Below are 24,526 nucleotides of genomic sequence, written 5' to 3'. Positions count from 1 at the left end.
TTCGCTCTTGCCCTGCTCTGAGCCCCGTCAGTTCTGAGCCTCAGGGGTACCTCGACAGATCCATCCACAGAAGCAGGGTCTGAGCTAGAAGGGGCCTGAGGGGACCCTGAGGCTGACCCTGACCCTCTGGAGGACACGGGAGAAGCTGGTTCCCCTCCTTGGGCCTTGAAGAGGGTTGACTGGCTCTCTACGGTGGTGTGCAGCTCCGAGACTGGTCGTTTATGGTTTGTTCATTGAACGTTCACTGGGCACCTTCTTCAGCAAGGACAGGATGCCTATGGTCCAGTGGGAGGATGGAGGTAAGCACACAGCTTTAATATACGGCCGACTAATAGAGGCGCACTGGGTGTGTGATAGAAGGTTACTACTCACCCACCTTCTTTCCCTCCCTCCCTGCCTTCCTCCCATTTACCCATCCTTCTACCCCCTACCCACCCATCCATATGCCCCTATTCACCCATCCACTCCTTAATCACCCATCCATGCAACCAGTCACCCATCCATCCATCCATCCATCCATCCATCCATCCATCCATCGATCCATCCATCCATCCATCCATCCATCCACCCACCCACCCACCCACCAACCCATCCATCCATCCATTCATCCATTCTCCCTCCCATCCACTCACCTACCCACTCATTTATCTACCCACTCACCCATCCACCCACGCCTGTAGTGTAAACGCCTGATAATTAGCTTTTTTGATTGTAAAGTTAGTGCCTGACACTAAGCTTTTGATTGTTGAGGCATTCATTTCAAAGACATCTCTCTGGAATAAACACAATGCCAACTACACAGCTAAAGAGCCAGTCCACCCCACCCATGAGGGTGCCCATGCAGAAAGCCCTGGGTGACCTAGATAACTGACCCCTTTTGTGACCCCATTTTTCCCTTCCCTTAATTCCCACTCCTATGTCTTAATTTACCAGTAAAGAGTGAACCCACGAAACCCTAGGCACCCCCCACTCGACCCCAATACAAGCAGAACCCCAGGCCCACACTCTGTCTCTCTCTACTGGTGACCTCTGTGTGACCCCAGGCGTACTGTGTACCTTCAGGCCCGGTAGTTAACCGTGTTTTTTCAAAGTTCCCTGATGGTCGTTGCTGAGATATGTGCCACCAAATGTGTGTCCTTCATATGGGGGCGTCCACAAGTAGGACAGGCCTGGGCAGGGGCCGCGGGCATCCCTAGCCCATGGCATCACTGTCAATAGGCTGAGACCAACCGCAGACAACCCCATGCCACCCATCTACCCACCCCCCCCATCCCAAACCCATCAGGTGCCTAAAGCTCTTGGCCTAGGGGGGAGACACAGAGGCAGAAGCAGGGGTGCCTAGCATCTAGGAGACCTGGTGTGGTGGGGACCAGACTGTGGTGGTCGAGAGCAGGGGGGAGGCCAGCCCCCAGGGTCCAGATCTAGCCTCACTACCTGCCTTGTTCAGCGCTTGGGCAAGTTGACCCCTGGGAGCCTGGGGGATTTGGAGTCTTCCACTGGCCCCAGGGCCCCTGCTGGGTACCCCACCTCCCTCAGGGTTAGGTGCTGCCCCAAATGGCAGTCAGCTTTTCCAGTCCTCCTTTCATTGACTCCAGGGGGGCTGCCAGAGTTATAAATAGATGTGCTCGAGCTAAAAATAGCCTTGCCAGAGAGGCAGTCAATGTTTCTAGCTTTCGGCCTCTTTGAGGACTCCTGCGGACGCAGGCTTCAAGGACCCTACCTCCTCTGCAGACCTGGCCCTCCCGGCCTGGCCCTTTCACTTTCTCTTGCTTCTTGAAACACGCATTTACCACACACGCGTGTGTGTGCTCCTGTAACACGTGTGTGTGCTCAGACACACATGCACGGACACAGCTCTGGCTGGTGTCACTGGTTTGGGCCACCTGCCTGCTTGCAGAGGGGGAGGGTCCCCAGGATAAGCAGGCCAAACCTCCGGGAAGGGTCAGACCCGCTGCGGGGAGCTTGCACTGCGTTAGCCAGAGGACCCTGGGGCCGAGGGCACAGACCTGCTGGGGAGGCTTCCCAGAGACTTGGGAGGCGAGGGTCCCAGGAAATTCTGAGAGTGGCGCCTGGCCCAGAGCAAGCGCTCAGCATGTCAGAGCCGTTGTTATGGTCACGGCCGGGCAAACTTTGGAGTGGCCCAGAGGAGTCAGGTCTAAAACGCGTCCCATGAGAGCACTGCACGGACGCTCAGAGCTGTAGCTGTAAACACACGTGAGCCGGGGAACCTCAGCCCCGCCGCACTGACACTGCAGTCTCTGCAGCCCTGGCGGGGAGGGAGGGAGGCCTGCAGGGGGGCGCTGGTGCCGGGGAGAGGAACCCGGTGGCTGGGGACACACATCAGTACTTCCCACCAGGTACCCTTGTGGGCCTTTGGGCCTTGAACCTTCAATAAGTAATTTAAACAATAGCGTAAAAGCCAGTTGCAGACACTCTGTATAGCTAGACCCCGTTTCTGTTGGGAAGGACAAGCTGTTGTGTGGTACGTACATGTGTGTACCCACACGTTGCTCACACGTGCACACACACGGAGGTCTGCAGGGAGCTGTGGAACTAACTATTCCCGGTGGTTATTTTTGGAGAGTGGGGCGGGGGCAGCTGAGGGGCAAAACTGAGTTTCCATTTTATACAGTTCTAAGTTATTTAAATTGTCAGTAGCCTGAAACAGCAAAAAAGGCTGTTCTACATCCTACACCTGCCCCTTCAGCACAGCAGGCCCACTGGGTTCTGGGTTCGGGGCTCTGAGCAGTGAGTCGGGGGCAGTCACTCTCCAGGCCCCACACCCCAGCCTCCTGGCCCCAGGAAGCCCCTCTACACCACCGCCCACCAGCCCAAAGAAGGAGGCAGCCAGAGGCGTGGAGAAAACATCCATCTCAGGATTTATTACAACACGTCGTTTCCAAATACAAAAGAAGGGGACAGGACAGGGATCAGAGAGTGGCCGCGCCGGGGAAGGGGTTCTGAGGTGGGGCGGCCCAGTCCAGAGGGACCGGGAGCCATGCGGGGGGACCTGCCACCTCTCCTCCGCTGGACTTTCCAGCAAATAATAGGAGGGGGCCGGGTCCATTCTGGGGGACCCCTGCTGCCAGGGCACTGGGCCGGCAGGAGGGGTGGGAGGGCCAAGAGAGACTTGGAGAGGGCTGGGGCCCTGCCCCCTCCCCGCCTGGGACAGTGGGTGGAAGTGACCAGGGAGGGGCTCTTGGCCGGTGCCCAGTGCCGCCAGCACGGGGGTCAGGGGGCGGCCGAGACAGGACCTTCTCTCATCACAGCTGCTCACTTCGACCAGTGTCTCAAGAGCAACAGCCTCCACACGCCCCAGGACAGAAGCCACAGGGGGTCTGCAGCCCTGGACAAGGACGGAGGGAGGGGAGAACGGGCCGTGGGACCTGCCGCCAGGGTGGTGGGGCCCAACCAGTGGCCCTGAGCACTGTCTCCTGGACAGCCTAGGGGTGGGGAGCGGAGAGGGGACCAGTGCATCCTCCACACCCGGGGTCACCTCAGAAACACAACGCGATAGACAGACAGGAGGCAAATTTACATAATCAATAATAATAATAATAATTAACCAATAGTAATAAATAGTTAAACCTCTAGTCCATAGATTGCAAATACAACAATGATAGCTTATGTTCTTGGGAGACGGGGTGGGGACAGAGGAAACAGGAACAGAACTTTTGTTCAAAGGAGGGATGACGGGACATAAGGCGGGGGTCAAAAGAAGAACAAATAGAAGAAACAGCCAGAGGGCAGCTGGGGGCAGGCACGCCCCCCCCCCCCCCCGCCCCACGCCAATAGTTAAACCTCTAGTCCATAGATTGCAAATACAACAATGATAGCTTATGTTCTTGGGGGACGGGGTGGGGACAGAGGAAACAGGAACAGAACTTTTGTTCAAAGGAGGGATGACGGGACATAAGGCGGGGGTCAAAAGAAGAACAAATAGAAGAAACAGCCAGAGGGCAGCTGGGGGCAGGCACGCCCCCCCCCCCCCCCCCGCCCAACGCCTGCCTGAGGACTCAGTCCTGCCCAGGCCACCCCTTCTGCCAAGCCCCTGGCCTCTCCCCAAGGTGACCAGCCCCCACTCCTGGACACGCTAGGACATCTGAAGGTTGGGGGACACCCACTCCTGCCTCCAAAAGCCTTAGGTCCCCCTGACCGAGGAGTGGTAGCTGAGGCTTTTCTCCTGCCCTCACCCCCAGGCTGGCCCACCTGGGCCAAAAAGCCACGTGGGAGTAGGGACTGGCATGTCACCTTGAAGATACTGGGGAGGCTTCCGAGGAGATGAGAGGGGTGTACAGGGGTCTCTCTCCTCCGAGGTCCCTGTGGAGGTTGGGCAGACGTGGGGGACACCTCCTGCATCCGCTCACATCAGGGATCTTGACGTGCAGGCGGCCCTCCCAAGCTAGGGCCCCCGCCCCCGGAGGCATAAGGGTCTGCCAGGAGCTGACTGGCCCCTCCCTCTGCAAGGCAGCCACTCCTCCCGGAGGGACCTCCGCCTGCAGAACAAGTCCCTAAATCTATCTACCCCCTCTGATCAGCGGAGCCAGCACTGGCGGCCCAGCTCCTCCCGCCTGCCACCCCCAGGGGCCAAGCGCCCCCTCCTGCTGGCTCTCCCACTGGCAGCTGGCGCTGGGAGGCACCCCCAAAGCGGAGGAGAGGGCAGCGGCCTCCCCGGACCCCGTGAAGCTGGACCCAGGCTCGGGCAGGGGTGGGGGCGTCCCACCTGCAGGCCCTGCCCTGTGGACCCATGTCATCTAACACTCGGGAGCCCCCTTCACCGCGCTCCTCCCCTCTTCCAGACCCCCAGTCCTCTGAACACCCTGGGCCCCCAACACCTGCCAGGCAACAGGCCCGGGGGCGGGGGCGGTGGGGGTGCCCTCTAGGGCACCGGGACGTGGTGCCTGGAGCTGGCAGGGGGCTGGCGGTGCCTCCTCCGCTCCCGGGACACCTCCTCCCACCTATGGCTTTGGTGAAGAGCCCAGAAAGGAACAGAGAAGGAAGAGGCAGGAGAGGAGGTCGTGGGGGGTGGGGGGAAGGGCAGGGAGGTTCTGCGGCTCAGTTTGTGGCAAAGGTTTTTTTTATCTTTTTTTCCCCTTATGTAAAAAGTGCACGAAAGCTCAGCAGCCTCTTTGCAACGGTCAGCAGTGTTTCCTGGGGGAGGGGGGAACCCCAGGCCTGGCACCCCAGCTTGCAACTGAAGGTGGCCTCATATTGCTTAGAAACGTGGGTTTCAGTTTAAATACCAGACAGTAAAAATAGAGCTCCGAGGACCGCCCGCACTGTTGCCAAATCATTGCCAGAATGAACAGCTTAAATAAATAAAAAATTGAAATATTTACTTCTCGATAAAAATCGCAGTAAAACCATTTACCTTTCATTGCATTATATATAATATGTATTTATAGCGGGCCCAGCCGAGGGCAGCGGAAGGGCTGGGGGCGCCGGGTCCCCGCGGAGGGGCCGCTTCCGGCCGCGGTCAGGACACCTCGATGACCTCCGCGCTGCCCGAGAAGCTGGCCTGCTTGCCCAGGGCGGCCCGCTCCTCGCCGCGCGCGCGCCCCTCCACCATGCCCTCCTCAAACTCCATCTGGCAGCTGCGGCGCTTGAACTGCGTCTCCGGGGCCGGCTCGTCGGGCCAGCCGGTCCTCGCGTCCCGGGCCTCGGGCCTCGCCGTCTCCCGCCGCCGCAGCTCGCCGCCTCCCGCGCCGGGCCCGCTGGCCCGGCCGAAGGGTGCGAACCGCGCGCCGCCCGCGCCCTGCGCGCCCTCGGGGCTGCAGCACCAGGGCCCGTCGGGGGACGGCGTGCCCGGGGAGTCGAGCGGCGGCGCCCAGCCGCCAGGGCCGGCCGGCTGGCTAGGGCCGGGCAGCCCGGGCGCCGACAGGGCCGAGAGGCCGAGCCGCGGAGTCTGCCGGGCGGCGTCGCCGAAGTTCAGGCCGAGGCCCGGCGCCGGGGCCTCCCGCGCGGGGCCCGCTGGCCCGGCCGAAGGGTGCGCACCGCGCGCCGCCCGCGCCCTGCGCGCCCTCGGGGCTGCAGCACCAGGGCCCGTCGGGGGACGGCGTGCCCGGGGAGTCGAGCGGCGGCGCCCAGCCGCCAGGGCCGGCCGGCTGGCTAGGGCCGGGCAGCCCGGGCGCCGACAGGGCCGAGAGGCCGAGCCGCGGAGTCTGCCGGGCGGCGTCGCCGAAGTTCAGGCCGAGGCCCGGCGCCGGGGGGCCGGCTAGGGGCCGGGGCCGCCGGCGGAGCCTGGGGCGCGGCTCGGGCGCCGCGTCCGGGCTGTCGGGGCTGGGGGAGGGCAGGCTCAGCACGCCCCCCGACGGGCTGTCCAGTTTGCAGAGTTTGGAGGCCTCCCCGGGGTCGGGGGGCCCGGGGTCTTCGGGCTGCCGGCTCGGCGCGTAGGCCGACTTGATGTCCAGCGAGAAGGAGCGCTTGAGGCGGTTGGTGTCCTGGAGGCGGTCAGAGGAGAGGTGCAGGCCACGCAGGCCCTGCTGCAGCGCGCTGGTGGCCGGGGCGGGGGCGGGGGCGGGGGTCTCCCCACCCCCCATCTGTGCGCCCTCCCTGGTGGTGGTGGCCGCTGCGCTCCCGGTGGCAGCACTCTCTGAGGTAGGTGGTGGCAGCGGCGGCAGTGGGGCGGCAGGGCCCGGGAGGGGCTCCGGGGTCCCAGGGTGGGACGCCCCGTCGCCCTGCAGGGCGGCCAGCAGCTTCAGGCTGCGTTCGTACTCCAGCAGCTGGCCCAGGAAATTGAAGTTGGGCGAAATGGACGGGCGACGGTCCTTCACGAACCTGGGGTGAGAGCCGCTCAGTGGGGGCGGGGCTCCTGCCAGGCCAGGCTGCCCAGCTGACTCTCCCCTGCCCCCACTGCCCACTCTGGGGCACACAGCTGATCTGCAGACCCAAGTGTGCCAGGGCTAGGCTCAGGCCCCCCTCCGCAGCGGGGGCAGCCAAAGGTGGGTGCCCTTCACGGCTGGGCCCGTCCAGTGGCCAGTGGTAGAGAGGGGAGGGGCCGGGCCCAGGAGGGAAGGAGGGGCTACCTGTAGGCGTCATCGGAGGACATGCCCATGGTCTTCATGATGTAAGCGATGGCGATGGTAGCAGAGCGGGAGATGCCGGCCAGACAGTGGACGATGACTTGGCAGCTGGACAGCTTGGCTTTATCTGGGGGCAGGGGGACCAGGTGAGGGCTGGGGCTGCACAGTCCTTCCCTGACCCCAGGTCCAGGACCCCTGGGACACAGCGCTGCTGCCCTCCTGGCCCCCTGCTTCCGGCCCGCCCCCGGGGCTGGGCAGGAGGGTGCTGTCCACTCACCGATGAACTCGATGGACTTGTCCAGCCAGGGCAGCAGCTTTTCACAGTAGTTGTCGTTGATGGGAATGCGCAGGAAGCGGCTCTCACAGATGAAGTCAGGCTTGGGGCAGGAGCTGCTGGCGTTGAGGACGTAGCTTATTCCGTTTTGGGTCATCAGATCCTGGGAGGGCGGGGGAACAGGTTGGAAGCGGGTGCAGCTGGGCAGGAGGCCCGAAAGCTGACATGCTCTCGTGGTGGGAGCCTTGGGCTCGGGAGCCTCCCCTGTTCCCACTGAGGAGCCTGCAGGCCCCATGCGGGGAGGAGGGGAGAGTTGGGGAGGGGGTGGTGAGGAGGCTGGCAGCCCCTGAGAGCCCCACCTGCGGCCTGGCCTGCCGTAGGCTCCCAGGAATTTTACGGCTGGGCTGCCTGGGCGGTGGCTTTACCCGCTTCCCTCGTCACCATTTTTAAAACACGGGGTTCTTTCAGGGCTGGCCAGGGGCCCAGTGACATCAGCAGTTTGGCATGTGGGCTGCACTGCCAAAGGGGCAGGGAGTTGCCTCTCCACCCAGCCTGGCCAGGCCCTGCCCGAGCCCTGCTCTGGTCCTGCCAGGCCCCCTTGGGTCCTCCCGCGCCCCCGACCGGTGCTTCCCTCACACCTGTGTGCATCCGTCGTTCCCCCAGACCAGCCTAGGAGCTGCTTCGGGCTCCGGCGGTGCACGCACCTTGTTCAGGACATCCTTCTGGGAGCCCAGGTAGAGGTGAGGCAGGATGCGGGTCAGGCCCACGCTGGGCACGGGCAGGCAGGGCTGGGAGAGGCTCATGGGCAGCAGGGCAGCAGGCTTGCCCTCACAGAGGCCAGGGAAGCAGGAGGAGAAGGTGGCAAAGCCCCCTGCAGGGGGAGCAGCAGAGACGCGTGTCAGGGGGTGGGCCGGCTGGGGCAGGGGAGCCAGGCCACCCACCCACCACCGCGGCTCGGCCACACCCACCCGGACGCCCAGCCCGATCTGGTGCTGGCCGGCGAGCCTCTGGCCTGAGCACCTGGTATCGGTGCTGGTACGGGAAGGCCATTCTCATCGCAGCGGGGGCGTGGGCCGGCACATTTACATCACCTGCCCCTGCGCCAATTCCTCCTCATGCTAATCAGGGGCTGGCCTCGCTGAGGACGCCGCTGTGATGCCCGTAAAAGTCGGGGCCCATAAAAATGATGGGCCCTGCACGCGCAGGGCCCACAGAGGGACGCCTCAGAGGCCACGGGGGTCTTCCTGCGGGAGTATCACCAGCCCCTTCACACCGTGGCCTGGGCCAGGCTGGGCCTTCCTGCCTCTCCCCCTGGGCTGATGCAATCCCTCCCTGCCTCCAACTGGCCGGGAGCCCCGGGCCAGGCTTGGATGCCAGGACCAGGAGGCAAGGGCTTCTGAGGGCCAGCCCGCCCCCCCACACTGGGCATGACATCACCCACTGGAGCTGGCACAGCCAGCAGGGGTATTTGCGCTCAGGTTACGGCTCCATTCCACCCAGCAGGGGACTACGGAGGAGGAGAGGCTGGGCTGAGAGCTGGGAACGCTGGGGGCCGGCAGCGCGCGCAGGCCACGCGCTGTACACGTGGCTGGCACGTGTGTCCTGCCGCCTTTCCCGCACGTGTGCGCTGGGCCGCAGATTGATGGAGGGAGACCCTCCGCTGGCCAGAAGGGGCTGAGGGGGACCCACGGGCACACGTCTGACTCTGCGAGTGACCGCGGGCCTCAGTGTCCTGGTCCTGCGCGCCCCAGGCATTGTTGTGAGGCTCAGGGAAGATGAGCAAGAAACCACTGGGCCAAGGCCTACCCCATCCCGCGGAGGAGGCAGGGGAGCCAGGCAGGCTCCCTGTGCTTTCCTGCCCTGCCCCACAGACACAGCTGGTGCCAGAGACCTGGCTGATTCCGGAGGACAGAGATGCCTGGTGGCCTCAGCCTTCGCCCTGGTCCAGCTCGGTGCCCGACCAGAATACCTGACGAGGGCACTCCCTGCGCCCCCGACAAAGGCTCGACCTTGGGGGGCCACAGAGGTGCGGGACCTCCAGGCTAGGGGCGTGGACGTATCAGCCTTGGAGGGAAAGGGGTCCCTTCCTCAGAAGCCTGCTGGCTGGACAGGGAGAAGCAGGCGACTGTCGGCGCGGGCAATGCCCTGGCTCTCAGGTCCCCAGAAGGGGAGGCTGGGCTCAGCTGGGTGCCGGGGTGGGCCCCAACTCACAGTCCAGAGCCGGGGGCCCCTTGGCTACTCCTGCTGGAGGACAGCGCCCGCCGGGGACGGGCAGGGTCTGCACCGTCTCTCTCCGAAGACTCTTCTCTGCCGCGGTTCCCCTACTCTCTGCTCTCTCAGCGCGAAGACAGACAAGTATGAGGGTGGGGGAATTCCATCAGGAACCTCCCACCTAAAGAGAGTCTCAGGGCAGGTGCAGAGACCTGCCAGCCTTTGCTGCAATTCCTGGAACCCCCAGGAACCCCCTCCAGGCAGAGCCAGGCAGCTTGGGGTGCCCCTTACAAACCCCCTATAGACACCAGGTCTGGTAGGGCCGGAGACTGCAGTCCTTCCGCGATTTCAGGGCCACCCCAGGTTCTGGGGATGGGTGACAAGGGAGGGTGCCAGCAGCCCTGGACCCTCTGCAGGTCCCCCACCCCCACCCCAGCCCGCACTCTCAGGGCCTCGCCGAGGGCCCTCCAGGGCACCTTCCTTCCGGAGGGATCCCCCAACCCCCTGCTCTCTCTGCCTTGCAGGTCAGGGGAAGCCACACGCAGCTCCCAGGCTTCACAGTGAAACCCCGAACCCGCACAAAAGCGCACGTCCTGGGAGGACTCCCGGCCCCACCCGCCTCTCCCACCACGCACTCCTGCTCGGACCCGGGCGGCACGCCCGGGAGCCCCCACCGCGCCGCCGCGGTCCCTGGCTGAGGCCGCACCCACCCTCCGCGCAGGGGCCGCTCCCGCCGCTGTCTCCGACCGGGGTCCGAGGGCGGCGCGCGCGGGCTGAGCTGCCTGCGGCGACATCACCAGCCCGCATTCCGCAGGGACGCGCGCCGGGGCGCAGCCGGCTTGGGCCGGCTTAAAGGGCCAGGCTCCCTTTCCCATGCCCGCCCCCACCGGACGTCACCCGCGGAGCGGCTGTGGGGGGAGGGGTGCGGCCGCGGTCACGTTAGCGGGTTCTGGACCCCGGCACGGCCCGCCCTCTCCAGCACACCTCGCTGTGCTGGAGCTGCCTTCTCTCTGGCTGTGCCCCACCCACGGAGGGGGCCTGGTCCTCCCTTCTGGCGTCTGCGGAGCCCCACCGCCTGTGCTGGTGAGCCCCGAGAAGAGACTCACTCCCCCTCTGCGGGCGGCAGCATCCCTCTAACCCCCTCAGCCTTGCCCTGCCGTTCTCACTGGTTCAGGTGCGCACCGTGGGCCAGGCCAGGAGGCTGTCCCCAAGTCTGGGTCCTGATTCGGTGTCACTCTGAGTCCTCCTCCTGTGGCGGGGGGTCATGGCTTCTCCCTGGCTTGGCCCTCAGAGAACTGGGAGGGAAGCTCTAACCCTGCAGGGCGAGGCAGTGCTTGCTGAGGCTCAGTGAGCCAGGTGGGGCACAGCTGGGTCCCAGGTGACCCCCCCCAGCCCCCCAGGGAGACAGACCGTGAGAGGCTCTGGGCTTTCCCTGGACAGCCCAGGGGTAAGGGAGGGCGCTGCTCCAGTACCCTCTTCTCAGACTCCCAGAAGGGCCTCTGGTTGTCACTTCTGGCTAGGGCATATGTGCGTCCACACACATACACAGGGGCTCCCATCTGGGCCCTGGGAGGGTTCCCGTTCTGCCCAGGACCCCTGTCAAACTCCCCCTCTGCTTGGTCCGCAAACTGAGCCCAGCGGCAGTGGCTAAATCAGAGGGTCTGCAGTTCTGTGGCTTCTGGCTCCCAGAGTACACACACACACACACACACACACACACACACACACACACACACACACACACCCCGCCAGATGCAGACACGCTCTGACCTCGCAGAGCCGGGAATGCAGAGCCCTCCGGCCCGGACACGACGCACGTGTAGAGGGCAGCACGCACTCGTGCAGCCCCTCTGAGAGGTCTGCCCAGAGCTGCCTGGCTCCTGAAGCTGACGGAGCCCACCTGCAGCCCCTCTCCCCGCACATGAGGGCCAGCCTGGTGCCCACCGACCACCACCCTGGTCTGGGCTCAGCAGATGCTCAGGGCAGGTGTGCCGAGGGAACAGAAGCATCCCGCCAGCTGTGTGGTGGTGGTGGTGGTGCCAGCGTGGGCCCCGCCCCCCCATCGCCCCCCCCCCCCACTATGGTCCTGGGCAACCAGAGGCCAGGGGCACCCAAGCAGGGAGGCCACATGCCCCTGGGACAGGCCCTGGGCCACCCGGGCAGGGGGTGGATTCTGCAGAAGTATGTTAGCCACTGCCTACAGGAGGAAGGAGTCGGTAAGAACCACAGTGCAGCCTGCGTACGTGCGTGCGTGTGCGTGTGTGTATGGGGGGCTGGCCAGGCTGCTTCTGGGGGACAGGAAGCCCTGTGGGGACTTCCACTCGCCCACCAGACAGCAGTCACGATCAAGCAGGCTGTTGCGAGGCCACCTGTGCCAGCTGGAGTGTTCATGGGACCTCCCTGTGCGGGACAAGTTCTGGCTCAGTGCCGTGTGTGTGTGTGTGTGTGTGTGTGTGTGTGTGTGTGTGTGTGTGTGTGTGCGCGCGTGTGTGTGTGTGCGTGCGCGGCGGGGTGGGGGTGGTTTCCAAGGTAGACCAGGTCTTGGCCTAGATTCCTCCCCCATCTCCCCTGCCCCAGGCCTGTGTCGGGGGTTCCCTCCTGTCCACCTCTTCACCTGCTGGTGGTGGGGATGGGCCTGTGCTGGAGGGGGCTCTGAAGTGTGGCGGCCCAGAGGAGGGGTCCCTGGAGCCCCTGAGAACTCCAGAGCTACGGAGGTTCGTCCCCACCGGGCCCCCAGTGCCCCAGCACACGCTGGTCTGCGGGCTTAGAGACGAGAGCAGCGGCAGACCCAGAGCATGACCCCTGAGACAGACCCCCCCCCGCCCCGCCCCGGCCCCGCCCCCGGCCCCCGCCAAGCTGCCAGCGAGGGGAGAGAGGCCTCCCGACGCACCTGTGAGGATGGCCACGCTGTCGAAGCAGCCGTCCAGCTTGCTGAGCAGGATGGAGAGGAAGCTGTCTGCGGCCAGCACGCTGGCGTCCCTTGTGCTCTGGTCATAGACCACCACGTCCTGCGGCTCCGTGGCCTCCACCTGGGGGCCGAGAGGGCAGAGGTCAGGGTGGCCGGGCACCTGCCAGCTGCCCCATCCCCTGCCGCCACTGCTGCTGCTGGTCAGGCGATGGAAGGGAGGGGCTGCCGCTTGGGTGCCCCAAGGGGAGTGGGGGCAGGCGCGCAGCCACAGTTCACACCTGGACAGGTGTGCATGCCCGCAGCCACACGGGCAGACCCCGGGAGCAGGGAGGGCCGGGGGGACACGCATCCCCGACGCAGCCGAGCCCGGTGTGCGCACTCACACGCGTGAAGGTAACAGACACTACGGGCCAGGCCCGTGTGGAGGAGACACGGGGAAGGCAGTGGGGCTCCCGGGAGGTGCACACAGGTGGCCAGATGGCAGGCGCACAGGGCGGCCCGGGCTGCTGGCTCCCAGGGAGGCTGAGGGAAATCAACTCTTCCTCAGGGACCCGGGAAGCACACTTCTGGGGTTCTTAACGCGGGGGTGGGGCTTTTGGGTCTGGGCTCTCCTTCCCTCCCCAGCCAGTGATGGGGAAACTGAGGGCTGCAGCAAGACCCCTCCCCACAATGATCCAGGCCGCAGCAGCAGGAAGCGGGGGTTCCACCTGCCCTGGCCCCTCGGGTGCCACCGGGGCCCAGATGTGGAGCAGCTCTTGCTCAGATGGCAGCTGACGCCCCCGCCCCCCAAGCACACTCAGCCCTTAAGCCAGCTGAGCTGCCAACCCTGGGCCAGATGATGTCACCGGCAGCCAATGGGAGAGCGTTCTGGCCGGGAGTCCTCGCTAGGGGTTATTAATCACTGGATTCCCCTCACTGGAGCCACAGGGAGCCGGTTCTGCCCTTGGGGTGGGGGGACTCCCATCTGGGTCCTCTCACATCCCAGCTAAGCACGGGGCAGGGCCTGAGACCAAGACCCCTCCCTCAGGCTCTGGGCTGCCTGGCGGGCCACCCCTCCCCCACTGGAGGTGCCACTGCCTTCCCAGGTCACGGCCCAGCAGTCCCGGTCCCTCCCCAGTGCGGACTCAACACTCCTTGGGAATAGAGACAGGATTGTTCTCTGCAGGTGACCTGAGACATTCTTGGGGGCCACAGAGAGAATTCCTGGTCCTCAAGACTCCAGAGGGGAAAGAACGGGGGCTGGGGACATGAGCTGTCTGCGTGAGACCCTCGGCCACCAGTCCCGTCCTCTTCCAAGTCCTCACAGCCATCAGAGTGCGGGCCGAGTGGGGACCCAGACGGGGTCAGTGGCTCTGGGAGGGAAGGAAGGGGGGACGGGTGTTGAACCTGTCAGCGGAGGAACTCCCTGGGGGGAGGGGCCTTCTGGTAGCCCTAAGAGGGAGCGGGGAAGGGCTCTACAACGGCTCAGATTCCAGCCCTTAGGAGCCCGAAGGCAGAGGAGGGAGAGCTGCCCCAGCCCAGGCCCCCGGAGGACCCTGGAGGAGCTGGCTGGGTGGGCATGAGGCGGTACCTGGCTGCGTGAGGTGGGCTGGATCAGCTCTGCGATGGTCACCTTGCCCTGCTGCAGTCGCCGCTTCACCAGCTTGGAGCAGCAGATATTGACAGAGCTGAGCACGTGCCAGCTGTTGTACTCCACAAAGGAGCGGCTGTCAATGACCAGTGGGCCCCCGGGCCCGCCCCGCAGCAGGCTGGCCAGTTTCTTGGCATCCATCACCTTCCGAGGGAGCCGGTCCCCGGCCATGGCGTGGCAGTGGGCAGTGGGGAGGGGGTGAGCCCGGGCGTGAGCAGGGGCTGCGCCCACACTGCCCGGGTGTGGCCTAGGGCTCCGAGTGCCCGGGCATGGCGCCAGACCTGCAGGGACAGGCGGAGCGTGAGCGGCGCTGCAGGCCCAGGGGGTGGGCACCAGCAGGGCCGGCCTCAGAGGGGCTGGTGCGGGAACCGATCCAAGGGCACCGCGGCGTTTGGGCCTGACGTGTGCTCATGGGGCCCTCCCTCCCTCGGGCTCCTCTGTGCGGGTTGAGCTCCCCGACCCCTCTGGTCTCGACCTGGGAGTCTGTGACCCATGGAAGGGTGCTCGGGAGTGGCCCGTCCCGTCCTGCCCCCTCCAGGTCACGGTGCCAGCCTCTCAGCAGGACACGGCGAGGCAAGTGGGGGCTCACAGAGGGAACGGCCTCGGGGCTCAGGCTGGGCTGGAAAGGCAGGACGAGGCCTGAGGGTCCCTGCCCTGGGCCCTTGGGTCCACGGACCCTCACTCATCCCAGAACACCTCATTCTGCCCCTGCGTCTCCTGTCATCCCACCCCTGGGATGCAGACCTCTCCCCAATCCGGCCTCCACATCTTCCCAACTCCCAGCACCCAGGGCAAGGCAGGGTCCAGAACATGCCCCCACCCTCCCCCACTGCCAAGCCCTCCCGTTCTCCAGCCCGCGCAGCCTGCAGCCCAATGCTCCATAAGCTGATAATCTGGATGGGTGGGGGGGGGAGGGGCTGCCTCCACAAGGTGATGGAGGCAGAGGCCAGGGCGGGGCGCTGGAGGGGGTTCAGGAGTGGAGTTCTGCATCCCAGTTCTTCAGGCCAAGGTTTAGGCATGCGGTGGGCCAGCATCCTTCTCCTGCAGGGGTGACAGTACAGCAGGACACCCCAGGCACAGCAGTGGCCGGGGGTCTAGGGGGCCCCTTTTGGGGACCAGTAGGTCCAAGGATGGGGTGTGGTGGGAGGGCACCCGAGGACAAAGGTCAGTGTGGGTGACCCGCATGTAGGACCCTCGGCTCAGGGGTGCCCAGAGGGAGTAGGAGGTGGGTGGGCACATGGGGGCTCCAGAGCCTGGGCGGAAGGCCCCTCCTACAATTTGGGGCCAAGCCTCTGCCACCCCCGTCCTACCTGCCAGACCCATCTTCCCTGTCACCTGCCAGGACTGGCCTTTCTCTCGGCACCCCCAAGCCTCAGAGCGCCCCCCGGAGGCATGCAGCATCAGGACGGTGAGTTTGCTTTAAAACTGCGGAAACTGAGGCTCAGGGAGGGGTGGGATCAACCCGATTAATGAGACTGGACAGAACCCGGGGCGCCACGGCTGCCACTCACTCAGAGTCTTCCCTCTGCCACAGCCCAGCCAGCCTGGGGTGCGGGAGGCCGGGAGACAGATGCTCCCCCGAGGGGCCACAGAGAGGGAACCCCCTCGGGCGAGCCCCCAGCCTGCAGCTGCAGAGAGCGCTGGGGTGCGGCACCTGAGGATGCTCGTCACCTTTCAAACAGCGCTGATGACACCGGGGACAGCTGCCGCCACCTCTGGACCACCCCCTCGGCGAGCCCCCAGGCTGGGGCGGAGGATGGGGGAGGTCACAGAGGTGCAAGGCAGGTGGGGACCGGCCCGCCTGGTGTGGGCATCCCCAGGCTGGGCCACCGGAGCTGCTGACAAGGGGGTTGCCGGGATGGTCCTGGACAGTGCTGGGGCCTTGGGATCCCGTTCACAGACACCCCACTCCTCAGGTGCTCCAGCTCCTCGACTGCGGGGCAAGGCCTGGGGGTGCAGCTGGGGCTGCTGCCCTCCTGAAGGCCACGTCAAGCAAGTTCAACAGCCAAAGGGCCTGCCTATTAAGGGGGTCCCTGCCTGTGTGCCAAGGGGTCCCCAGTTCGATTCCTGTCCGAGCGGTTCTGAGACGCTTTTCCTGAGTTCTAACCTGAATCTCGTCAAGGCTGTGTGACAGGCCATGGCCACCAGGTCCCCTTTTACACGCTGCTCCTGCAGGCCTGGGCAGAGCTTCCCACCCTTTGATGTGGGACCAGAGCCCAGTTCAGAGGCCCAGGACCCTGACAGGGATGCTGTGGGCTGGGGACACCGGGGGCCAGAGGGTCCTGTCCTCATGGGTTAGGTGGGGGTGGGCTACCTCGCACCGAAAACAACAGAAGCCAAATGGAACTGTGGTGCAGGGACAAGGGAGGGTGAGGGAGGGGGAGAGGCCTTTGCTCTCCCCGTGGCCAGCCTGCGCGCCTCCCGCCCTCTGGTCCTTAAATGACTGGAGGGACGAGGAGAGTTACCCGCTCCACAGATGGGAAAGGAGGCTGGAGGAGGGGCAGGGAGGTGAGGTTGGAGACCCAGGGAGGAGGGTGGGGGCAGGGCTGGAGGGGTGGGCAGCTTGATCCCAGGCCCAGTACCTGGTCCCCGCCCAGCCGCCGCCTCCCAAGGAACCCTCCGGCTTGGCCCTATTAACCAGTGTAGTATTGTTATTTGCAGCCGAGGGGGACTCATTAGCAAGTTGGCACCTCCGTCGTCGCCATGGCAACAGCAGAGGTGCCAGGCAACCGCTGCTCCTGCGGCAGCAGCACGGAGCAGCTCGCTCTGCAGAGCCAGGTCCCCTCCTCGTTCGCTGGCTCCCACCCCCTCTCCACCCTGCAGGTGCCCAGTAGCTGGGCCTGGACCACCCCCAGCCAGGCCAGACCCTCTCCATCCTGTTCCACCCGGTCCTAACCTTCCTCACCTTCCGGCAGCCACGTGCACAGGCTCCCTCCCTCCCACCCCTGGGAGGCCTTCTCTGAAAGACCAAGGTCTGGCCAGAGCACCCCTCCTTCGAGAGACCTACACCGAGCTGGCCTCCTGGGTGGGCACCCGCACCCACAGGGCCTCCTTGGACCTGGAGCTCCTGGGGGGTAGACCCTTCACCTCCCGAGGTGCAACACACGGGCCCAGAGCTGGGCAGCAGGGCGGGAGGGGTGGAGATGCTCAGGGCAGCCTTGAGCAGAGCAGTGGGGCTAGAATAGGCCAGGTGGGCACAGAGGCAACAGACATGGTAGGGGCTTGGGCCTCCCTGCTTTTAAGAACCACCCCAGGCTCAGCCGAGACCCCTTCCCTGGGGGGAGAGAACCCAGAGCCTGGGTCAGGTGGGAGGGAGGCACAGCCCCACACACCCTTATCAGAGGGCCCAGGGCCAAGGAGACAGCACTTCCTAGTCCAACGGCAGAAGGAGGCCCCGCCCCTCCCCTCCCTGCCCTGGCTGGGCATGGCCTAGGAGGCCACAGGCAGTACCCGGGCTCCCTGAGGCCAGGTACGTAGACACAGCGCTGCCCGGCGGCCCCTGTGCTGCATGCAGGCTGGACACGCCCCTCGGCACACTGGCTGAGCTCGGGGCCCGGTACCCACCCCATTCCCCCAGTCCACCCCAGCTCTGTGTACAATCACTCACATGACAACGCGTGTGCACGTTCATGTGGTCACTGGACGCGTGCGTCCTCACGTTCTGTATGCTGAAGGCCCCAAGATCCCAGGGCGCCCGAACCCCAGGTGCAGCTAGAGCATCTCCTCACACGGGCTCCCACATCCTCCACGCGGCACATCCATGTCCCTGAGCACATGCATGGCCAGGAAACTCCCAATTAAGGGCATCTTCCCCAGAGTACTTTGCGCTCAGCGTCTAGGGATCCACGACCCCCAGAGACGGGTGAACAGAGAGTGCAGCTCTCACTCACAGTGTATCTCCAGCCCTTGCGGAGCCTGGTCACGTAGGCAGGCCTCAGGAGGAGCTGATGGTGGACGGACCCAAGATGCTGGGTGTCTAGCTCACTCTGACCCGGGGGAACGTTTGGAGGCAGAAACTGCTGCACTCAGAAGGCCAGGAGAGAGACTGGTAGGGGGTAACCTCCCGGCGGCAGGGGGCCCACGTGCACACACCAGGTCAGCTCGCTTGACCCTTTATGTTACCAGATGTTCTCGCCCCTGCTCTCTGCACCCCCTCAGCTCTCTGGGGTGAGTGGCATGGGACCCAAGCTGGCCTTCATCTGTCCCGGTTGGGCTTGGCAGGGCCAAGCAGAGCCAGCCTGTCCTGGGGAGGCTATGGACTTGGGAGACAGTGGGGTGGAGGCCCTACCTGCTCAGTTCCCGGGGATCGGGGCTGAACTGGGATAGGAGGGCTTGGCATGGCATGTGGGTCCTTGGAAAGGCAGGCTCGGGACCCGACGAATCTAGGTTTCCTCTGTTCCCGCTGGCTTGTTTTAGCCTCACTGATCTGCAAAACTTCTGCTGGTCACCATTCCCCCCCCATCCCACCATGTTAAATACCTGGGCCAGCATCTACCGGTCATTGTCCCGAGGGGTTCAGGAAGAGGCAGCCTCAGCCTGTACAGCCCCGATGGTCAGAGTCTGACCCACGTCACTCTTGCTGTGGGTTTGGCCCCTTCCTCACCTTTCTCTACGAGCTGCACATCTAGGAGATGTGCAGACACCCTCTGGCTTCCTCCACCCCCGGCCCATGGTCCCTTGAGCTCTCTGCCTGGTTGAAACTTCTGGGCCCCAAGGTCAGTCTCAGCCTGAGAAGAGAGGTGATGCTGGGAAGGGTCCTGGAGCAGAAGGTGACTTTAGGCATCTTTCTGCATCTTTGTGCATGGAACCTGCTCTTCCCAGAGGCAGCCTCTGGGGCCCAGGAGGCTTCCCAAGGGCTGCGGGCAGCAGGGAACCAGAACCGGCCCAGCAACTCTCCCGGGGCCCTAGGCTGACTACAGCAGGAGGTGTTCCAGTCAGACTTCAAGATGAACTCCCAGCTCCCGGTCACATGATCTGGCCTTCTTTGGCAGGTGCTTATCAATCATCTGAGGAGCGAACACATGGGACATCTGTCCTCCCTCAGCAGGACGGGGCGCTGGATGCTACACTCATTCCCGGGGCTGCCCTGGGAGCATGAAGGTCTCAGGGAGACGATGGAGAGTGCACAGACCTGCAGACTTCCGCAGACCAGGAGCAGGGGCACAGGGCAGGAAGAACACCGCTCCCCGGGCCTCCAGCATCCCCCCGCCACCAAGCTGCACAAGAAAACTGCAGACGCCACGCTAGATCCTGTCACCTCTCTCCTCCATCCTATGGAACCGCCCCCCCACCCGCCCCCTCATTACTGCGGAGCCCAGGCCCCAGCGCTCCACTTTGCAGAAGCCAGTGCATTTTTGCAGCAGGAAATCAGAAGGCAAATTCTCCCAGAAGGGATGACCTGGTGGGAGCTGGGCCCACTGTTGCCCCCTCCCCTCCAGGCCAGACTATTACATACCCCCCACCCCAAGGTGGGCGCACAGGCTGAACGAGAATGGTTGCACTCAGCCTGGCAGTGCCAGCCCCTCCCCCAGCACCCGCCGCGTCTGCAGCAGGCTGGCGGATGGCCTTTATTCCGCAGAGGCCAGCTGAGCACCCCGAGGTGGGGGAGCCCATGGTAGCTTGGCCAGACCGGGGAGATGGATCTTTAGTGCTTCCCCGCCGGACGCGGAACGAGCCCTGTCCTGAGGCTCCCACCGGCCAAAGACCCTCCGCTCCTATGGCCCAGGCCTCCGCATCTTCCAGCCCGGCCCAGGAAAGGACGATCTTCTCCAATTCTGGCCCCAGCAGGGGGCCGTCCGGGGGCGTTTGGGGCTTGCGCAGAGGCTCGGACAGATCCACGCTGGATAGCAATGGTCCTCCTCGTCCTTAATTCATGCCCCTCCCCCACCAGAAAAAGAAGGAATTGCGCGGAGAAAGGTGGTGAAGCGGCGGCCGGGTGTGGGCCGGGCCCGGGTCCGCTGGGCGCCGCGGTAGGCGGGGGAAGGACTTATCGGCCCGGTCAGCGGTGTCCCCGCAAGCCGGGCTGGGGACCAGCGCCCCGCGGGCCGGCGCCGCTCACCTCCAGGCGGTCTCCTCCACCCGGGTGCCCGCCCGGCGCAGCCCCCCGAGCGGAGCGGCGCCCACCCGGCCGGGCCGGGCGCTCCGGCCGCGCGCCGGTTAACCCCCACCCCGCCGGCGCCCCGCGCGTCCACCTGGTTGGAAGGGGTTTCCCAGGAGGAGCCGTAGTTGTAAAAGAAGGAAGAGAAGAAGGTGTCTTCCGACAGCCCGCAGCCCGCCATGCTCTGGATGCAAATAAAATGAGGGAAAAAAAAAAAAAAAGCACACACACAAAAGCAACCAAAAATTTTCAAAATCAAATTAAACCAATAAGCGAAGAAGAAATTCTCTCGAAAAATAAAGAAAAGGAGGGGGAAGGGAACGGCAAAGGGAACGGAAACTCTCGGCGGTGCTCCCTCTCCGGCTGAGGAGGGATGCTCGGGCTGCCGCTGCCGTCGCCGCCGCCGCCGTCGCCGCCGCCGCGGGGAGCGCTCGCACGGGCCCGGGCGCGCGCACTGCGGGCGGGCACGCGCGCTCGCGGCGCGCATCCCACCCCGCGGCTCGGCGGGCGCGGCCGGTGCGGCTCCGGCTCGGGCTCGGGCTCCGGCGTCCGGCGGGGCGGGGGGGGCCGCGGAGCCGGCTCGGCCGCCGAGCTCAGATGCGAGTGACAGGCCCGGGGCGGAGGGCGGGGCCGCCGGCGGGGATGAGGTCATGCCGAGCGAAAAAAGCCCCTGACGTCACCTGCAGCCAATCAGCGTGCACGGCTCGGGGGCAGGTGACGTCAGCCGGAGCCCGGGCTTCGGGTGCAGATTAAAGGCGGCGGCGGCAGGGGGCGGGGGGCCAGGCTCACCGCCGCCGCCCGGCGCCCTCTGCCCTCATCCCTCACCCCGGCACCGGCTCTTAAAGGGGCCGCGCGGGGTCCGATCCCGAGCCGGGACCCCACCTCCAGGAAGCCCTCTCAGTCCCAGCCCTCGGCCCCACCCGGAGACCCTCAGACTCGTCGCACACACACCCGCGGAGGGTCCAGTTGTCCTTGTTCCGAGCACGAGGGTCCTCTCCCCGCCGGCCTGGCCGGAGCTGGCGCCCCCTCCTCTCCCCGCAGCCTTTGTTCGTGCGGGGCCTGCCGCGGGGAGAGCCTTCGCTAGCCCGGGGCCCGGCACGAGCGCGCACCGCGAGCCCGGCCCTGCGCGGCGCTTTACCTGCGGCGTCCGCGCTTCCCCTCTCCACGACCCCTGGAGGTGGGAACCTGGGTCTGCATTTTACTTGGGAGGAAATGAGAAGCTCAGAGGCGAGAAGGTTTGCCTCAGGCCACACGTCTCATGAACTGTGGGGTGCGTGGGGGGCGGTCCCCAGTGCAGCGCTGTTCCCCCAGCCCCACCGATGACCTCCAGACTTTGTCGCTTCCAGTGAAAAGTGGCCCCTAAGCAGCGCTCTAGAGGACCCGCCCTGACAGTGTGCCCCGCACCGCTCCGTAAAGGCAGTTGAGGGTCCGCCCCTAGCCGACCGCGGTTGGAACACAACCACTGGGCGCTTGGACGCTGGTTGTCCAGAGCAGGAACAAACATAGGTAATTACACCCTGGGCCAGTGTCGAGCGGAAACACCCTGGAGTCGGTGGGCGTCCAGGAGGTCACCCCAAGATGGGACATGCAAGCAGTGACTGGAGGCCAAGTACGTGCCCTGGTGCAGCAGGGACCACCCCAGGCTGGAAAGGCCTTTTCTCTCCGCCGGGTGCCAGAGCAGCTGAGGGGGAGGGGGTGAGGTGGAAGGGGACATGCTGTCATGCATCTATGATGGGCCAAATGTGTACTGAGCTCCTGTGTCGGGCACTGGGGGCTTAGCTCTGGGAGAGGGGAAAAGACCCCTGCCCAGGGAGCCAAGGAGCCCTGGGAGTCTTTGAAGGTAATTATTTTGGGGGGGAGATGTGATCAGACGGACTAAGCATTCCTAAAACTCCTCCCCCAGGGCTGCCGGGTGGAGAGTGAGGGCAGTTCCTCCTCCAGCCTGGAACCCCCAGCCATGGCAGGTCCCCGGGGGGCCACCCCAGCGCTCCGAGAGAGGCTTTGGCCCCCGGGGAGTGCAGCCCTTTCCTATGGAGGGAGGGAGGGATCTGAGAGGCTGTTTGAATGAAGGTTCACAAAAAACGTTGCAGGGGACTGCTTCCTGCACCCTCCTGGGACAGATGGGCACTCAGGACCCCAGAGCTCTGAGTGGGACTGGGGGAGGGCAGCAGGAGGGGGATGGGTAGGGCTCCGGAGGGCCTCTAGGCTTTCCCATGCTCAGTTCTCCGGATCTCTGGCCTCAGAGCTTTGCACACAGTAGGTGCTTAGTAAGTGCTTGGGGCCCCTCCCTTGCAAGCCTGAGGAGTGCCCAGGTAGCTTTGAGCATATGGGGTGTGTGTGTGGGGGGAAGAGTGTGTTCCTGGCTCAGAGCCAGCACGTAGGAATAACAAACATCCGTGCGGGGTGGAGGGGGGGTGGGGCTGTCCCGGAAGGAAGCACTGGTAACTCCGGGGCTCTTTGGGGCCTGGGCTGGGGTCTGGTCCTTCCTCTTTCCCTGCCCCAGGTGGGCCCCAAAGGAGGAAGGTCCTGCCTAGGGGAGAAGCCCTGGCTGGAGGTGGAGCCTGAGCTCAGGGAGATGCCCAGCCCCCATGCATGGCCAGGTCAGGTCCGCGATGGAGTGTGGGGTGTGGCGGTGGCCTTGCTACCTTTGGGCTCACTCCATGTCTGAAAAGTGGAGGAGGCTGGGTCCTGGGAGGGGGTAGGAGGATTCAGGCTCAGCACCCCAGCTGGCCTGGCGGCCTGAACCGGTAACTGAGGCCCTTGGGGAAGCATGGACAGACCCCCCCAAGGCCCTGGGACCCGCGGGAGTGGGAGGATAGAGGAGCTGTTGCCTGGGGTGGGAGGATGCCCAATCGGCTTGCTCCGGGGGCCGGGCCCAGGACGGGCACAGTGGAGAGGAGAAAGGAGGCCCGTCCAGGTGGGCTGCTCTTCTTCCCCCCAGGTGTGGTTAGCACCTGCATGTGGCCCCAGGGGCGAGCTTCTGGCTCTAGGCCTGAGCAGGCAGCAGTAAATTGAGGGAAGGGGATGGTGTCCTAGTGCCCCTTCGGGGAGGGTGGCGGTGGCCTGCAGCTTCCCCCTCCTGTGCTTGGCCAGGGGAGTGTGTTTGGGCCAGGATTATTTCATTTCATTTCATTTCATTTTTCTGGCTTCACCTGGCGTCTTGTGGGATCTTAGTTCCCCTGACCAGGGATTGAACCTGCATCCTCGGCAGTGAAAGCACGGAGTCCTAACCACTGGACCCCCAGGGAATTCCCAGGCCAGGATTATTTTATAATCCTAAGGGTCATTTCTCATGCAAAACGATGGGGCAGTGGTACCCACTCTGGAGAGGACAGTGACTTCCAAGGCCACCAGCTCTGGCCCTGGGTTCTCTGCAGCCCGGGGCTAGACTCTATCCCTTCCCCCTTCGCCACCCCCCCCACCCCCCCACTCCGCCCAGGCGGAGGGCCAGCGGTCTAGGCGCCTTGCCTGGGCGGTGGTCCCTGCCGCTCACGCCCCCAGACCCGCCCAGGTCAGCGCGGGGAGGCCAGCATCTCCGCGGGGCGCGGCTGTGGAGGGGCAGGAACGCCTCGCGGGGGTTACGTCTCCCCAGCGGGGCCCGGCCTCCGGCTGGGGCCGCCGCGCCAGGCGGGTCAAAGTCCAAGCCGGGCAGGTGATCGCGGCCGCCGCCTCAGGGTCCCCAGGGTGGAGCAGGGCCCTGCACGGGGCCGGGGAGGAGCCGCGGCCGCGAGGGCCCGGGTCCGGCCGGGCCTGCCCTGCGCGCTCGCAGCCCGCGGCCCCCGAGGGACCCGCGCCCCCGGCCGGCAGGTGCGAGCGCGGCCGTCCGCGCGGTCCGTGCGCGCCCCCTGCCGGCCGCCTGCGCCCGCCTCGCCGCGGGACCGACGGCGCCCTCCTGGGCATTTCTTAAAGTTTCTTTCCGGGCAAAGGAAAAGCGGGGTTCCTTTTTTCCTGCTGACTCCCAACTCGGTGATTCAACAAATAAGTATACCTGTATCCGTAGCGTAACAAGTCATAGAAAGTTCCCTCGCGACCCTTCCCAGCCCGTTCTCCCCTGACCTCCTGAATATCCGCATCAGTTAACGCTGCCTGCTCTTGAACTTCACAGACTCGGAGACGGGAGGTGTGTCTTCTTTTGTGTCTGGCTTTTTTCACTCAAGGCAATACTTTTGAGGCTCATCCACTTTCCCGCTTCCCACAACCTGATTGTAAATGTCTGTGGTATTGTATTTTGTGGGTGTGCGGTGATACTTGAACCAATTCTCCATTTTTATGCATTAGATTCTTTCCATACCTTGGGTATTAAAAGCAGTGCAGTGAAGCAGCATCCTTCTATATGCTTTTTTTTTTTTTTTCCGCCACTCCTCAGGGCCTGCAGGATCTTAGT

At 64.8% G+C, this 24,526-nt stretch overlaps 2 protein-coding genes across 2 annotated transcripts; both read right to left on the bottom strand.

Moving 5' to 3' along the window:
- Positions 1 to 2,867: 2,867 nt before the first annotated feature.
- On the bottom strand, positions 2,868 to 4,427 carry LOC102981219 (uncharacterized). The gene is given in 4 exon segments (XM_028478776.1): positions 2,868 to 3,418; positions 3,421 to 3,701; positions 3,703 to 3,735; positions 4,027 to 4,427. Coding segments are annotated over 4 exon segments (843 nt in total). The 3' UTR covers positions 2,868 to 3,290.
- Positions 4,428 to 5,315: 888 nt separating this feature from the next.
- On the bottom strand, positions 5,316 to 19,237 carry DUSP8 (dual specificity phosphatase 8). The gene is made up of 8 exons (XM_028479011.2): positions 17,653 to 19,237; positions 13,986 to 14,326; positions 12,398 to 12,536; positions 8,001 to 8,167; positions 7,300 to 7,459; positions 7,026 to 7,149; positions 6,204 to 6,777; positions 5,316 to 5,953 (listed from the first exon to the last, which is right to left on the bottom strand). The coding sequence occupies exons 2-8, from the start codon at positions 14,214 to 14,216 to the stop codon at positions 5,477 to 5,479; spliced, it is 1,872 nt and encodes a 623-aa protein (XP_028334812.1). The 5' UTR covers positions 14,217 to 14,326; positions 17,653 to 19,237; the 3' UTR covers positions 5,316 to 5,476.
- Positions 19,238 to 24,526: the final 5,289 nt, after the last annotated feature.

This window comes from Physeter macrocephalus, chromosome 18, assembly GCF_002837175.3.
Source record: "Physeter macrocephalus isolate SW-GA chromosome 18, ASM283717v5, whole genome shotgun sequence".
Classification (NCBI taxonomy): Eukaryota; Metazoa; Chordata; class Mammalia; order Artiodactyla; family Physeteridae; genus Physeter; species Physeter macrocephalus.
Note: the sequence above shows the minus strand (reverse complement) of the source record. Positions and strands in the feature narration are given on the sequence as shown.

Bases quoted from the DNA above. Each gene is read 5' to 3' on its own strand.
- DUSP8 (XM_028479011.2), bottom strand. From the start codon at position 14,216: ATGGCCGGGGACCGGCTCCCTCGGAAGGTGATGGATGCCAAGAAACTG. The intron at 7,460-8,000 runs GTGCGTGCACCG...CCGCCCTCCCAG, and splicing joins AGAAGGATGTCCTGAACAAG to GATCTGATGACCCAAAACGG. The intron at 5,954-6,203 runs GCGCCGGGCCTC...CCCGCGCGGGAG, and splicing joins GGCCCCTAGCCGGCCCCCCG to GCCCCGGCGCCGGGCCTCGG.